This window comes from Xyrauchen texanus, chromosome 3, assembly GCF_025860055.1.
Source record: "Xyrauchen texanus isolate HMW12.3.18 chromosome 3, RBS_HiC_50CHRs, whole genome shotgun sequence".
NCBI lineage: Eukaryota > Metazoa > Chordata > Actinopteri > Cypriniformes > Catostomidae > Xyrauchen > Xyrauchen texanus.
Genome location: NC_068278.1, coordinates 57740215 through 57757411, shown reverse-complemented (window position 1 = coordinate 57757411; position 17197 = coordinate 57740215). Strand labels below are relative to the sequence as shown.

Below are 17197 nucleotides of genomic sequence, written 5' to 3'. Positions count from 1 at the left end.
ATTATAATTTAAATATGAAAATTAAAATGACGGGTAATAATAGATTATGATGGACTTTTTACGACCCTGTCTGTCAATATGACGGACGATGAGAAGGTCTAATTTTTTAGAAATTTTTGCATAGCCGAATTGCTAACGTTACAAGTAAACACGCAACATATTTTTTAATTTTTATTAAGTTACATTTTAAAGAAATATAATGCTAAATGAAAGTTAATAAATTGCGTTGCCAATTTTTGTATATATACACATTTCTATTATATTAAATCGTGTATATTATCAACATTATAACGGCCTATCGGACATCCTGATTTCAACATTGTCCATTAAAAATACACATCGGTCGACTTCTAATAACAACAACAACAACAACAACATGTAAAAGTTTTTTTTTTTTTTTTTCTGATTAAGATCAAGTTAACCTTGATCAAATATTGAGAATATTTATTCTATACATTTCACTTCATATATTCATTCTAGTTAATATACTGTATATATTATTTATACATGTAAAAAGTTATGTTATTTAAAGTTTAACGCATAATATTTTATTAATCACGATTAATGCATTTACCGTTAATACGGCATAAACACTAGATGGAAGATTGGAAGATTTGCAAAGTGTCCATCCGGAGACATTACATTGACACACACTTCACAACACACACAGCAGTAATTCAGAGTCAGTGATAAATTGATGGATAAAGGAGCTCTTAATGCTATTTGTTGTACAAAACAAGCCTAAATACAACTTGTGACAGAAATCAAGTATTTTTCAACGTATAAGGCACATTTTAATGACCACAGAAGCACATCATGTCTTACGAACACCAAAATGCAGATTATGAATATGTTTGCGAGTGATTGACGCTGGCATTGACGCTCTGACACGAATCATGAACGCAGCTTCACAATTGCTGTAGCAAAGCAGATAGCCACAGTCTACCGGCAGATTAATATTGTAGAGGATGAGAGATTCAAAGATGTAATGTGCATTGCAATAACTATGCAACCTATGTGGGGACTAGTACTTTCAATTAGTGAAACGCCCACTTGAATTGGTGATATTTGAATGCTTTTCTATATTTATACTGTGGAAAACTTTTTTTGGAAAATGTTAATTAAGCATTATAATTTTACATATTGTTTTGTTTTTCTTCCTAAAATGGAAATAAATGCATTTATATGTATATAAATATATATAAAAAGTATATTTAGAGTCAAATTTGAGCATTTTCAATATCTACGATTAATCATGATTAACTACAAATATGACGTGATTAATCGACTAAAAGCACTAATATATGCTAAAAATGCTTAAGTATTGTCTATAGACCAATACATGATTTTTAATACAGGATTACAAAAAAAAAAAAAAAAGACAAATATGATGCATTTATGCTGTATATTATTGAACGTTAATGAATATACTGTATTTTTGATTGAAGAGTTCATGTTGATATTGACTGACCATGTCACTAGAGAAAATGTAAAAAAAAGTTCTGGTTTTATATAATGCAGAATTACCAGAATCCCAGATAATCCCAGGTGGGGTTGCTGATAATGTTGCATTTAATAAAACATCTTGAACAAAATTGTAGGAGGCCTAGGCCCTACCGGTGGGTGTCAAACAGCTTGTAGTCAACAGTTGGAATGAAATCAACCAATTAAAAAGAAAACATATTTTTTACTTTTTTATTCCCAGAACGGCGGGCACTAAAGTGGACGCGTGGCACTGTGTGTAGTCCAAAGGGCTCCTCTCTCAACACCTGCTCCTTACATCACCACAGTTGTGGACTTCTGTTTTAAATGCTTTATTGTAATTTATTGCTCGCAAGATGATGCCAGGGATCCAGTCGAATAATTTAAAGATCATTTTTCCATTCTAATCTTAGGGATTGATCAAGATGTAAAACAAGGCCATTAACTAGACATGAAACTCTACTAGGTGAATCTCGCAAAGAAATGCCCTGATGATGTTTCACATTTGTGCAGAAGCAATAACAATTACTTTTATTCACTTTCACACAAATCATAAGAAAAACGGCATTAACGTTTACTTTTCGGCCACATATCTTATGGCATTTTAGATTTTGCATTACATAACCAATACATTTGCAAGATTTTTTGAGCACATTCATATTGTGCGGTAGCTCAACTGATAGTGTGTTGCATTTGCGATGCAAAGGATCGTGGTACGAGTCCTGAAGAGCACGAGTCGACACGAGAGCTGAAAGGGTCATAGAAGCACCAATTGCATTTTTCATCTCACATTTGCTTTTATGACACTATCGTTTAGGTTTAAGGTTTAGGGTAGGACAGTTTTGTTGATTTCAATTTCAATAGTGCATTAACCTCAACTGTTTAACTCGCTTTTAGCACCACATAGTGGACATTTCACATTAAAACTGCTGCAATACAAGTAATAATTAGCGTACCATGTAATTTAGCAAAAATTTTGCTACAGTCACGTAATCTTCATGAGATCAGGCTGGTCAACTCGCTTGTAGAGGTCAGAGGTTGCGAGACAGTCAGACATTACGTCAACTTCCTTTATTGCAAGGAATTCAGACTCTAAAGTTCATTTTGAGTCAGGGCATGCACACGTACACCTTACTTCAGCCAAGCTTGTGAAAACGAGAAGGTAAAGAAAGTGAAAGCAGACACAGCTGGACATGGTTACCGTTTTTCCTTTGCATCAGCAGGAAGTGCGCTTGTGGCAGGTCAGAGGTCACTTAGCTCTAAGGGACGGTGTAAAAAGTGTAAGGAAAGAAATGATGATAGAATTTAAGCGGCCTGCTCCAGGGATGAATTCAGGATGATTGTCAAAAGTGTCTCATGTTAACATTACTAAACACTGTAATCATGATGAATAATGTAATACTTGCACAAACACCACAGCAGATTCTGGAATAACATGGAAAAACAGGCTCGAACTATTGCAATGTTTTTAAGATTAACAAAAGATAATGTACACTACCAATATTTGGCAAGCACTTCACTGAATTTATGTTTCTCATGATCTACTTTTGATCTTGATTGAGCTTGTACTAAAAATGCTTAAATTGTGTATTTCTTCAACTTCGGGCACTTTTAGCTCTGTGTAGTTCAAGGAAATATCTAGATAAATTAAATAACAATTAAAAGGTGCACTCAGTCATTTTTTTTCCCCCATTAAAAAAAAGTTTTCCTCCTATAGAAATTAATTGTAATCTAAAATCATGAGCACTCACATGAAGTTAAAAATCCAATAATTTCAGTAACCTGTTTTATTCCACTTGGAGAGGGTCCACACATGGGGGCTGCCATGTTGAGATCCCATGACCAGCCGAATACTACTCGCTTAATCTACGTAACCGTCCTGTTATTATATCCTGTTACACACACTGATTAAAGTAATCATGGATGACGGTGAATAGAGAATTTCTACGATGGCATCTGAAACTGAAAGCTATTGATTTTAAACGATGATGCATCCATGCCACTAGGTGTCACTGCAAGTCCTAGTTGATACAAGCAAAAACAAACTGAGTGCACCTTTAGAGTAATTTGGCAAAATTACAGCTTAATTAGAAATGACACGCAAAATATTCAAATCGACATTTACCTTGTTTTCAAAAATCTCTTGTATCATGTTTCATCTCAAGCATACTCTTCACTGGCACTTTTGCCGACTTAGTTAACAAATAACTTATGGCTTTATATCGATGACAATATTTAATTGAATTAATTACATGGTATACTGATTAATTAAATACCATGAATAGCAATTAATCGCATGCATAAAAACTTGCTGAAAAGCCCCTCAAATAACAACAATACAACATATAATAACTAAGGATTGGCATTCATCAATAATTTAGTATTCGAATATTTAAGCTCATAAAAAAAATATATTTGAATATTCTATTATTTAAATGAAGGTAATTAATGAGACCTTGTCCACACTAATTCGTTTTAGTTTGAAAACGCATGTTTTTCTCTCCATTTTGGCCTGGACCGTGTTTTTTTCCATGAAAACTGAGATTTTTGAAAACGCACTCCAAAGTGGATCAACTGGAAAACGTTGTTTTCGCGTTGTAGTGCGGACTGTGAAATCGGATATATCTGAAAATGATGATGTATTTGTTGTCATGTGATGCGGTCATGTGATCTATCCAACCAAAACAATCAAGATGGCGGCCCGTGTTATAACGGCGCTGTTGTACTTGATACTCACTTTGATAGCGTTGTTAAAAAATAAATGTTACTTTGTACAACCATCACATTGTGTTCCTTCAAAGGCGAAGGGATGTTTACTCTGAACTGGTGTCCGCGACGGAACAAGAGGGCTTTTGCGTTTCAGACAGTACATGCAACGGGGATTTTCCACATGCGCTGTAACATGATTTAAGCATTTTCATAAATTTCAGTGTGGACGAGCAACTTTTGGAAAACGCTTGTAAACGCCAGTGTGGACGGAGAGCATTTGGACACGAAAATGCCATTTTCTAATGTATCCGGATAGGCGTAGCCTTAGTCATAATGATTGAGTCACCATTAAAAAAAAAAACAAGCTTCTAATTATAATCAAAACAAGCTTATATCATGCCCTGTGTTTTTATATATATATATATATAAAAACACAGGGCATGATATAAGCTTGTTAATATATATATATATATTAATTTACATAACATTGCTTGTTTATATTTAAACAAGCAATGCTTGAAAACAAGAAAAGCATTTAAGCTCACACAAAGCGAAGAAAAAGAAACCTGCTAATGAAGTAGACCAACACAGTTAACGTACAGGATGAGTATAAACACTCGGCATATAAGAGTTATCATGTTTATATTGCATCTCATGTTTTTGTTGAGAAAAACAAGCATATCCACGTGCTCAATAAACTATATTTATACAGACCAGTTTAAATGATGGAACGTCCCTTACCTCAGCTCGCATAGTCTTTCTCGGACGCCATGTTTGTTGTTTACAGAAGTGTCATGGGGATTACGTTGCTACGGGGATGCTGCTTTCTGACGAGCTGCACATATTCGAGAGTAAAGTGTACACCGCTTATCAAGTACATTTAAACAGGAAACCAGCTTTCTCACAGTAACCCGCTTTTCTGGTGTCCATCTGAACATACTGACAGAACCGTTTGCTCAACAATGTGATCAACTTGTGTCCACACTCAACAGCGCCACCCAGTGCATTCGGTTATATCTGCCAGTTTTATTTTGTGTGTTCAGGATTTAACATGCATCTCACTGAATATATGGCCAGCAAAGCAAAACTACTATTCGAATAATTATTGCAGAACGAATATTCGACTACTCGTGCACATCCCTAATAAAAACTTTGTAATTATAGACTTGTTTCTTACATACTTATCGATTCACTTCAGAAGACATTCATTGATCAACTGGAGTCGTGTGGATTACTTTTATGCTGCCTAAATGTGACTTTTTGACCGCCAAAGTGCCGGCACCAGTGTACTTCCATTATAAGGACCTGATAGAGCTCAATCTTCTTCTAAATATCTTCATTTGTGTTCTGCTGAATACAGACAGTCATGCAAATCTGGGATGGCATCAGAGTAAGTGAATAATGAGAGAATAAAAATTTTGGGGTGAACCATTTCTTTAATATTAATCAAGGCTAAAACAGTAAGATCTTTACATAAAAGGCATTTGAAAAGTACCATATATAAATGACGAAGGCCTGTAACATTTTCCAATTCAGTTTAATCTGGAGACAATTATAAAAAAAAAACGTACAAAAATAAAAAATGTATTCGTTTTTATAAAAATCAATCCACGGGACATTAAATATCTTGACGCTGAAGAAGCACCCAAGATAGTGTTTTTTTAACAGTTTTTATTTTTTTATACTGAGAGGTGTTTAACAGCTGTCCAACACCTGTGTGTGTGTTTGTCTTTTTGGTTAAGTTGATATTTAAAATATTATTTATATTGTCAAGCCGCTTCTCGCCGCCTCCTTTCCTATTTATCCCATTAAACTGGTGCCGAAATCCGCGAAGGAGGAGGGTTGCACCGTAGTGGAGTTCATGCCGCTACCATCCACCCCGCCGGAGGACGGAGGAGCATGGCCACCTGGAAGCGGAGGTACGGCCGCCGACCATGAGGGGAGGTGGGGCTCCCAAACAACCGCCTGGAGCGGTTAAAGCTGCCAGGGGCGGGGGAGACCCCCACCGTCCACCAAAAACGTGGCGGGCATTCCGTCCGCCAGGGGCCAGAGGACTGCCGCCGATCCGTCTGGGGAGGTGCATCTGTCGTCCATTAGAGGGTGGAGGAGTGGCCGAGGACCAAGCTACAGCGTATCGGAGATCCGGCAACTGTTTTTTTTTTCTCTGTCTCGGCCTTTCCCTCTCTTTTTAATTATGTTTTGTTAATTTGGCAAAATCGCTGTTACCGATGTGATCGATGTAGGTGCCACATTTTTTTTGGTTTCCCTTCCCTTGTCCCCTCCCTCACCCTTTTACACTGACGCTCTAATATTTGATTCTGCAGACAGTCTGGCTGATTTTGCCTTGACAGTTCAACATGACTTCAACAAAGATAAAACACAGAAATAAGGAGTTTTAGACCAGAAACAAACTGCAAATGTTTAGACCATTGTGCAATCTGCACTCCTGCATTACTGTGGTAAAAACAAACCTCAATACTCAAGGGGGCGATAGAGAGTGTGCTATCAAACTGGATACGGTATTTCACAAATAGCTAGCTATAAACATGTTAACTTAGCAAAATTCTCTTTAAAGTCTTAAATGGACTAATGAAAACCTGAATCCGTGGCCTGTTGATGGACAGGCTGAATCTGGCACAAGTTGGTTGACACGTCATAATGCTCTGTTATTAAAAATGAGAAATTGATAAACGTATTTATGTTGAAATATAAACACAGCTGAGGTGATCAGCCTCTTTTTTTTTTTTTTTCTTTAGGACACCAGATGTAGATTCATGACCAATCCTAAAAAGACCAATTCATCAAATCCACACAACTCATTCAGCCTTTTGGTCACAATTGAATCTTTTCCAGTTGCGTCTCAATGTCCTCATGAACAAATGCTGTAAATATTCATACAAATGTAAATGTTACATATTTTGTGTTTGACACTAAGGAAAGACATTTCTCTTGCACATTTTCAAACATGCAAAAGATTGAATGTCTGAAAATGTGGTCACAAGCACAAGCACAAACACACACACACACACACACGGCAGTAGCTATTACATCATCTAAAGGCTCTATTCCAAAAAGAGTGATAAACAGTTGTAGGAACTTGAGTTATTTGTGCAAAACCAGATCAATGAGCAATAAAATATCCACAAAGCTTTACTTAGACTGCAGCCTTTAATGTGGATGATACCACAGGAAAATTAAAGCTCATTAAATAGTTTCAATCTGAGTGTTTGCTGGATGAAACTGAAGCCTTCTATTTATTTGGCTGTCTGATAGACGTGGAACTCAACGTTTAAGTGTCCTCCATGAAAAGTGAAAAACATGCAGAGTTTACACTACACGATTTTAGATCGCCGACAAAAGCCTGAAATTGTGGGCAAAATGGAGCTCGCACCCGTGAGCGACAATCGTAATGTTTGAACTATCAAAAACGTGATCTGAGAGAAGCGCCGATGCATCGCCGATATCAGCGAGATATCTAGAATTTTAAATATCTGGACCTGTCTGCGATTTCAAATCGTGAAATGTGAAATATGTTTTGACTGACTACAACTGCAGCGTTGACCTACAGCCAATGAGAGAGCAAGAAACGGGGCACGGGAAGTTTCAGTGGGAGGAGTCCAGATGTACCTGCAACAGAACATCAACTAGCATGGCTGCGGTATCGAAAAAGTCTCATTGGACCGAAGAAATGGAGGAAATATTAGTGGGACATTGGCAAGAGCACCAGATTTGATGTTTCATCTGAACTGTCCCACAACTGGGTGGAGAAAGAAAAGAGTTGGAGAGAAATTGCCAATTCTCTTGGACAGTCAGGTGAGTCTCAATAGGTAGATTTTTCAGTCGGAGCTACTTTTTCATATTGTAACCAATAAAATATATAATTAAAAACATACACATCATATTCTGAAATGCGTAACATATGATCATGCATTTGTTTTCGTATCTCATTAAAACTTTGTTTCCTGTTCAGCCGGTTCCCGCCTCCTCCTTGCCCAACCTTTACCTGTTACACCGTCATACTGACCCGTTTCAGTGACATCACTTTTAGCCCCACAGCCGCCATATTTGTGATCACCAGAGGGAGAAAGTAATGGTGGTTAATGAAAAAACACCCAAAAATGCTTCAGATCCATGCCACGTCCCAGGAAAAGTGTAAACAGGTCTAAAAACAGCACAAATATTGCCAAATTGAACTTTCGGGGACTGAGTCTGATGTGTGACATCAGGTACATCACCGTAAACATCTCTCATTCAGAAGTTACTCATGTTTGTGATGTTTTCTGCTCTGATTTTGTCACAATATTATAAAACGTCTGTGATGATCCCGTCTGTATGAATGTAAGAGCTGCTTTAACTCAAAGAATACAGAAAGCATATGTTTACATTGCAGTCTGGAGGTGTGAATAATGTCTGTTCTTCATGATCTTATGATATGTTGCTTATTGACTAACATTAGGCCATAACATGGGGCGGCTGTGGCTCAGGTGGTAGAGCGGGTCGGCCACTAATCGCAGGGTTGGAGGTTCGATTCACGGCCCACATGACTCTACATGCCGAAGTGTCCTTGGGCACTGAACCCCAAGATGCTCCCAATGGCAGGCTAGCGACTTGCATGGCAGCTCTGCCATCATTGGTGTGTGAATGTGTGCATGAATGGGTGAAAGAGACGCAGTCTAAAGGACTTTGAGAACAGCTAAGGTTCCATGAGCACTGATGTTATGACACCATCATCACTCTGATGCTTCACTGTGTGTGCATCACTCCGCTTGTGTTCATGCCATTCTAGTGCGTATGTGTTAAGAGCTACTGTTTGTCTTTTTGTTTTTACATTACATATGTTAGCCAGCAGGTGGTGGCAAAAGATAACTTTTGTGTGTAATATGAGCCGTGAAGTGAATCTGCGTCAGCCGTTTACATACAACAGCTCTTTGTGATTGCTTGTGTTACTACTAAAGCTAGGAAATAGCTTTAAACTGCTTTAAACTAACAACTTCAGCATTATGGCTCATCTGAGAGACACAACAGACTGATTGATTACACAATGGGTGCTGTTTAAAATGGCAGAGGACATTGCGGTTTCTATATTGATCAACCATACGGCGAAATGGAGAGAAATACCCCTACTTGGACGATATTTTTCCACTGAGAAAGTTGATCTTCAGAAAGCTGACAGCATCTCTGCTTGAGTGTGGCACACACTCTCTCTCTCTGTCTCTGTCTCTGTCTCTGTCTCTGTCTCTGTCTCACACATCACATGATTGCGTGTGTGATATTGCTTAATTAACACAAAATGTGATTAAAACATAATATTAAGCATACAATATTAAAGTTGATGCAATAGTGGCATATACTGTGGCCACTATTTTATTAGGCCGTGTTTTTCTTTCTTTTAAGCATTTCTAAGTAAAACTCTGATTTGATGGCAAAATAAGGCAAGTTACAAAATATCAGAATCAGCCTTTGTAGTTTTTGTTAAAAATCGGTATCAGCCAAAAATGTTCATATCTGTGCATCACTAATCAGAAGTATTTTAAAAACAATTAATCTCCATTTTTATTAGATCAGTCAATGTAAACCCACTTTGAACATTGTTCATAACAAATCTATTCACCCCATTGATAAAACAATGTGTTTTATCAATGTTGATCAATGTGTTTTTTTCGGGGGCCTGGGTATCTCAGAGAGAAAAGACGCTGACTACCAGCCTTGGAGTCGTGAGTTTGAATCCCAGGGTGTACTGAGTGACTCCAGCTAGGTCTCCTAAGCAACCAAATTGGCCCGGTTGCTAGGGAGGGTAGAGTCACATGGGGTAACCGCCTCGTGGTCACTATAATGTGGTTCTCGCTCTCGGTGGGGTGCGTGGCGAGTTGTGCGTGGATGGCGCGGTGGATGGCGTGAAGCCTCCACACGTGCCATGTCTCAGCGGTAACGCGCTCAACAAGCCTCATGATAAGATGCGTGGACTGGCGGTCTCAGATGTGGAGGCAAATGAGATTCGTCCACCACCACCTGGATTGAGGCGAGTCACTACGCCACCACATGAGGACCAAATTGGGGAGAAAAAATAAATAAATAAATCGATGTGGTTTTTTCATTCATTAGTGTGATGGGAGGTGGAAAAGAAAGCAAACTAATGCAAGTGGGTCACAGCTGGTCTCATCGCTTAAATGTTACAAGGCCACGAGCCAGCAGCATGTTGTCTTACTATTTTACTGTACATTACAGTTGGAGAATAATTTGAAGCCAGTCCTTTCTGTTACTTACCCAGTCAAAGATATCAACTGATACCGAAATGTTATTCTTTTCCCCAAACAGCGTATAAACATTGCTAATGAAACATTGAATACTCTGCCAAAGACTTTCTTTCTCAGAAACCAAGTCTACTTTTCCACTTCAGCGTAACTGACGGCCTAAACATGCATTTATAAATGCTGTTCCACAATCAAAACAATAGGGTAAAATTAGCCTCACATTCAAGATAGTAGCATAAATAATGTGGAAAAAATATAGCAGCAGAAAGTTTGTTTGTACTCCCTCTAATTGCAATACTTACCACAAAATCACTTCCCCCACGCATGGGACAATGACGTAATCCTGCTTGTTAAGTTTGCACGTGCTCACCCAGATAAACCAACTTTAAGTTTGAAACAGTGACTCGAAAACATCTTCGAGAACACAAAGTGTTTCTATTGTGCGCATTATGTATGAGCCAATTCTGGTGACCTCTTTAAACCATAAATCTGAGTAGATATTTCAGTTTCTTATGACTATGAGGGTAAATTCAGACCCCAAAAGACAATAAAGACAAATCATATTCTAATGATGTCAAATGTTTTCTCTAATCACAGGCATCGAAATGTGTCTTACCTCAGGCTGTATGGCCTTAAACACAGGGGCGTCCATCAGGGTAATTTGGCTCTGAAAAACAAAGAAAGAAAATCACAATATGAATGTGAACGATCTTAGACATGAGATCATTTCCAACGCTGAGTTATGGTGAACATTTATGAGACAGGACATAATGAGTGAGCACAATCCATCACTGACCTCCGTTCATGCGGGTCCTTTAAAGGCCAGATCATAAGACACTGATGGAAGCGAATAACAGGCAATAAATCCCGCAATCAGGGTTTCTATTGCCAAGCTATTAGGAAACTGCTCTGCTGTGAAACACAACTAGTGTTCTTGAATTCCTCTTCTATTAGAAGACTTTGGTAACGTTTTCAATCTAGTTGAGAGTCTGATACAGTTGTTAATAGAGCTGATAATTTAATGTGTTATTTCAGTGTGATTAATTACATTTTAAAAATGCGCTAAAAAAATTTTACGCAATTAATCATGTCCCTCGGGACCGTAATATAATGGAATCTTCCTAGCATCGGAGCAACTCAAGCATGAAGTACCACTTGTTTCCTCCAGGGGGGCAGTAAGCAAATCTTCAGCTGTATAGGCAATGCACAGTTTATAGAGAGAACAAACCGCACTCGCCGACAGCAGACAGCATGGGCGTTTTCCAAATGTCCATTTTGCGCCCTTGAAGGGCACTTCGGGAAGGGGATGCCATTCGAAAGGTCGTTCCAAACTTTTTTTTTCCAAAGAAGGACACTTTCACAATAATTTTACTGAAGGCTACTTACACACTGTAACGCCATGCTCCCTTCAGGAGTGCCCACATCAAGAGCTCCATCCTTCGAAGTGAGCAAGGCATAGGGTTGATCACATTCGATTGGAATTTGCCCGATGAGAACTCATTCTTGCTTTAAAACACAGCTTGGTGGAGTGCAAATCCGAATGCAGGGATCACAAGAAATGTGATCCTAAAAAGTGAGACACTCCAAAAATGTCTGTCTGATGCAGGTGTAGAAAAGCCCTTAAAATAAATCTATCTCGGACTATTGCTGTGAACTGTAGGCCAATGTAGGTCATTCCACTAGATGGCAGCAAGCAACAGAAAAAAATCTCTATTACCTTCCATCACAATGTACGGATTTGAAATGTAGGTGGCGCTCTAATGCAATTTAGCCCTCACAGATGATGTACCGGTTTGCACTTTCGCAATTAATTAAAGAGCCCCTATTTTGGTATTTAAACATGCCTAATTTAGTTTTAAAGCTCTCATACAATAGATTCACATGCATCCAAGTTCAAAAAACACTTTAATTTGATCATAATTTAAATTGCAGCTTTATCTTTTCTTTCCCAGCGTCAAAAACGACTCATTCAATGATCCGTTCTAAAGGATTCATTCTAAGCTCCTCCTTTCACAGACCCTACTCTGCTCTGATTGGTCCATTCTACAGGATTCATTCTAAGCTCCTCCTTTCACAGACCCTTCTCTGCTCTGATTGGTCAGTTCTAAAGCATTCATCCTAAGCTCCTCCTTTCACAGACCCTACTCTGCTCTGATTGGTCCGTTCTAAAGCATTCATTCTAAGCTCCTCCTTTCACAGAGCCTACTCTGCTCTGATTGGTCCGTTCTAAAGCATTCATTCTAAGCTCCTCCTTTCACAGACCCTTCTCTGCTCTGATTGGTCAGTTCTAAAGCATTCATCCTAAGCTCCTCCTTTCACAGACCCTACTCTGCTCTGATTGGTCCATTCTAAAGCATTCATTCTAAACTCCTTTCAGAGAGCATACTCTACTCTGATTGGTCAGATGGCCTAGTCTGTTGTGATTGGTCTACCACTTAGTGTAGTGTTTGAGGGCGGGTTAAAGCTGTTTGCGAGCAGCCAATGAAGACCAGAGGCGGGTTTTTGTTACCAAATGACGTAGGTTAGTACAGGAAGTAAGTCTGGAATTACTAACGACTCGTTTCAGGTGTTCAGAATCGGTTCTTTCTTTTGGGAGTCAATAACTCCATTTGTTGTGCACTTTGATTTTTGAAACTTTGCAGACTTTTTTACATTCACAAACAGCGATAAAACACACTGCATGAAAGGTCAATATTTGATAAACCATAACAGGTGCTCTTTAAGAATGTAAATTTTAAGACGCAAGTCATCATTCTTACATTAATACAAAAGTGTTTTGTTTAAACACTGACCCTTAACACTTACTTGGTTTTCTCATCTTAAACCATGACTTATACTGCACAAAAATAACTATTATCGGCATTATATTCATGTCGTTTAGCCAAAGGGGAACTGGCCCCCACAGTGAGCCTGGTTTCCTCCATTAACCAACATCTCATGGAGTTTTGGGTTTCTTGCCACAGTCGCCTTCAGCTTGCTCACAGTGGTTATAAATATATCTAAAATATATTTTTTATGATTTATTTTATGGCGCAATTTACAATCATGTTTTTTTTTTTTTTACCTGGAGTTTAGTGCCTTGCTCAAAGACACAATGGTGGTGGCTGTGGGGATCAAACCAGCAACCTTCTGATTACAAGTTATGTGCTTTAGCCCACTACACCACCACCATTCCATAGATGTGTATGCATAGTCATTATTCGGTTAACCATTCGCCGCACCTGTATATGAATATCAAAATCACTATTTGGTTATTCTACAAGTGCAATAGAGGTCTTCAACCCAATCCTGGGCTCTTTTAGGCTAGTATAGGGCAAGTTAGGAAATTAATGAATGAGTTTGGGCCTGTTCAAGCATGTTTTTGTGCGTGACTACGCTGTTGCTTAACAATTCTTCTCACTAAACATGCTGGAGGGACGTTTTTGACCGTTGCGCTACATGTCACTGGGTATTTACTTCTCCGGCATCTCACTCAAGACACTTGTATAAACACATCCCGAGACTTTTTTGCGCATGTTGCGCAGTGTCTAGCTGTTTCAGCGCAGGTGTCTCAAAGTTGACGTTCCGAAGAAGTTCAGGTTGCAAAAATGAATTCATGTGACTGTCCCTACTGTACAGGACATTGCTAATGAGACTCTGGAACATTATATGAATGGAAATATTATGTGGAACAACTGGCCGTCTACAGATTTCCACCAGTAAACCCATCAATACATTTTTATGTTGACAGTTTTACTCACTGCAAACTCCTCTGGCGTCACTTTCAACACATCAAACACGACGGCATCGTAGGTTTTGGCGTAGTCGGCGCTCAGTCCGTCCACGGACAGCGAGCTGTTACTTCCCTGAATACAAAAAAACACACTATGTATAAACACAAATCAACGGTTCATAATTATTTACAACTAGACTATTCAGAAGACAACATAAAATCAGAAAGGACCTGGTTTACTTGGCAAATAAATGCTCTTGGTCTGATGTTTCACCCAGACATGTCTCAAACTGTGGAAGTTAAATGAATTCCAAATGCTATTTTATATAGTTGCTGGTGTCATGTGTCCAATTGCATTAATACTCCTGCTGCTACTAAGTCACTTCTTAATTCAAAAACATGCAATCTGGTTATCTCATTCTTGTATCATCAGTTATCTTCTCATTCTGGTGTGGCCATTGATCACAAGCCATAACAGAACAAATCATTTCGGTCATAAAATCCCAGCTCAGTTCTTTCCATGGAAAAGGTTAGTTTAAGGGTTAGTGTGAGGTTTCCACCACAGACATGCTATATGTTTCTCACGGAACGACTGCCAGCGCTGGAAAAAACATGAAAGTTCCTGAGTTTGATTGTAATGACCTTTGATCTGAATGGAAGAATCTGTAATGGGAACCGTGGACTTACAATCGTCTATGAGTGTATAGTGTTGTGTATGAGCAATATGCATGATAAGGAATGGTGCTTATTACGTGCAGTGTGTATAGGCAATTGTTTATATTATATATATAATTAATGGCTTGATCTATTGGAAGATCAGACCCTTCAAAAAGGGCATTGTGGCAGTACCATGGTTCAGTGATGGTAACAAATGGAATATCATGGTTAGGGCTGGGAACCGTATGATTTATGTCGCTTCGGTTTTGGTCAGTTGTTGCCCAAAAAAGATTAGACTGCTTCAGAAGGCATGTGCTGCATCTGAGAACGTGCTATATTTGATAAAGGACGCACTTATCGGTCGGCAAAGCAGTACGTTCTTTTAGGTAGTATGAGTGGATTTCGGACATCATCTCGCTTAAAGTTGAGAAGAGGTTTCCGCCTTGTGATTCCCCACCTCTCTTTTAAATCCAGTGTTTTGAATGTGAGGGATTATGGGATTGTTTAGTGTCCAATCGATCCGCACTTAAAAATCTCGTTGGAAATAGTATGTCATCCGGACACTACTCGCATACTGCTTCATGAATACTGTGGATTCTGATATACTACTCCTTTGGCATACAGTTTTTGGCATACTATATAGAAGAGAAGTATGGATATTCGGATGTATTGATGGATTAAACCACTGGAGTCATTTGGATTACTTTTATGCAACATTTAGCATAGCATAGCATCAAGTTTTTGACCTCATTCACTTGCATTGTATGGACCTACAGAGTTCTGCAGAAGAAAGAAAGTCGTACACATCTGTGACGAATAAATGATGGGGGGTGGCGGGGTCTTTTTGCTGATCGCTGCCCCCTTCAGCATATCGCGGCGCCGTTTTGTGCCCAGTTCTGCATAACGTGGCGGCTCATTTCAGCTCATTGTGGCCCATTTAGCATGTTTCGCGGGCGGCCCACCGGCCCACCTGGTTCTCCTGATGACCAGTCCGCCCCTGATTGGCTCCAAAGTGCGTTGGCCCACTGGGAAAATGCCCAGTATGCCAGGTTACCAATCCAGCTCATTTCACATGAAGAGAGACCTTTGAGATTTAGTTTCATCAAGCGGGCGTATCCTCGTCTGTTTCACTGCGTGTCATCAACACTACGTGTATGAACCTGCCATGCATGAATCCAGAGCACTTCGCTTTCAACTTTTATTTTTTTTATATTTCCGTGGGAGTTTGGCACAAGCCTCTGCTTCATGCGCTTTTCCGGAGTCACAAATTTCATTTATAAATTCCCTTAAAATTCATTTATATTGGCAATTAAAATGTGACTGGAATTTTAAGTGCAAAACATTTGTGGTTATCTCAAGTGACCACGGTTAGGTCAAATAATAAATAATAATTCGCATTTTTATAATCCTATCCTGATGTGTCAAAAACAAATAACCAAAACCATATTCCAAAGATCGCTTCAAAAGGCTATGAATGTAGAATTAAGCATTTAATTGCTTCAAAATATTGTTTACCAACATTTAGCAACAATACATTAAAGAGAATGAGATGAGGTTACCTCAGAGGAGGCGGAGCTAATGCTGGTGCCATCCGATAGGCCGTTTCTACGGTACATGCTGCTAGTTCACGCCAATGGGGTGCATATGCCAGGGCATGAGCGGCCCTCAGCCAGACCCCAAATATGACAAATCATCCATACCTGCAGATACAGAGAGTACAAGAGCAAATACAAGCTGGTTATTTCTGTGATATGCTTTATTATTAATATTTATTCTTTTAAAGAATAATAGTAAAGTCATCAAATCTATCAAATAGTTTTTTGCAGTGTCAAAAAAGGTTAAACAAACCAAAACCATCATACATTTTACCTTCTGTATAGATTACGGCTCTGCTAAGAAATGGTACATTCGTCTCCAAAAACTAATTTCCAACCTTTAAGCCTTGCCTAAAATCTTGATCGTGAGAACCATAAATTCAGTTAAGTGTCCAAACTTTTGACTAATATATACAGTGTGTGCATGTATGTCTGTGTTTATGAAAAAGTCTGCTCCTAAACGTCCAGACATCTCCGCAGGGACTCGGTTTGCAATCTTTCCCAGATGGCCAGAGGAAGTCCCAGCATACCTGACTGACCAATGTACCACTGGCGCAGGAAAGGTAGGAAAGAATGTGACTTTTACAATGGAAATCCTCACTAATCACTCGCACAGCGATATAAACTCTCAAGTGTTTTTGTAGAAACCTCAACACTCATCTAGAACTCTGAAACTGCCAATATTTCAGCAAAAGGCTATGACCCTGCTATGCTCTAAAACTTGGGAAATTGTATTTATAATGAGGGACATGTTGGTGTAATATGAACTCAATCATCACCTCCAACTGTGA

At 38.9% G+C, this 17197-nt stretch overlaps 1 protein-coding gene across 2 annotated transcripts in view; it reads right to left on the bottom strand.

The window, feature by feature from the left end:
• LOC127631821 (ras-specific guanine nucleotide-releasing factor RalGPS1-like) overlaps positions 1-16507 on the bottom strand; it is a 160019-nt gene extending 143512 nt beyond the window's left edge. For both annotated transcript variants that reach the window (XM_052110185.1, XM_052110193.1), the window contains exons 1-3: positions 16371-16507; positions 14183-14287; positions 11059-11109 (exon numbers count right to left, since the gene is read on the bottom strand). In XM_052110185.1, coding sequence (XP_051966145.1) covers positions 11059-11109; positions 14183-14287; positions 16371-16427 — 213 coding nt within the window. In that variant the 5' untranslated portion in view covers positions 16428-16507. The remainder of the gene's footprint in view (positions 1-11058; positions 11110-14182; positions 14288-16370) is intronic.
• Between the last annotated feature and the right edge of the window lie 690 nt (positions 16508-17197).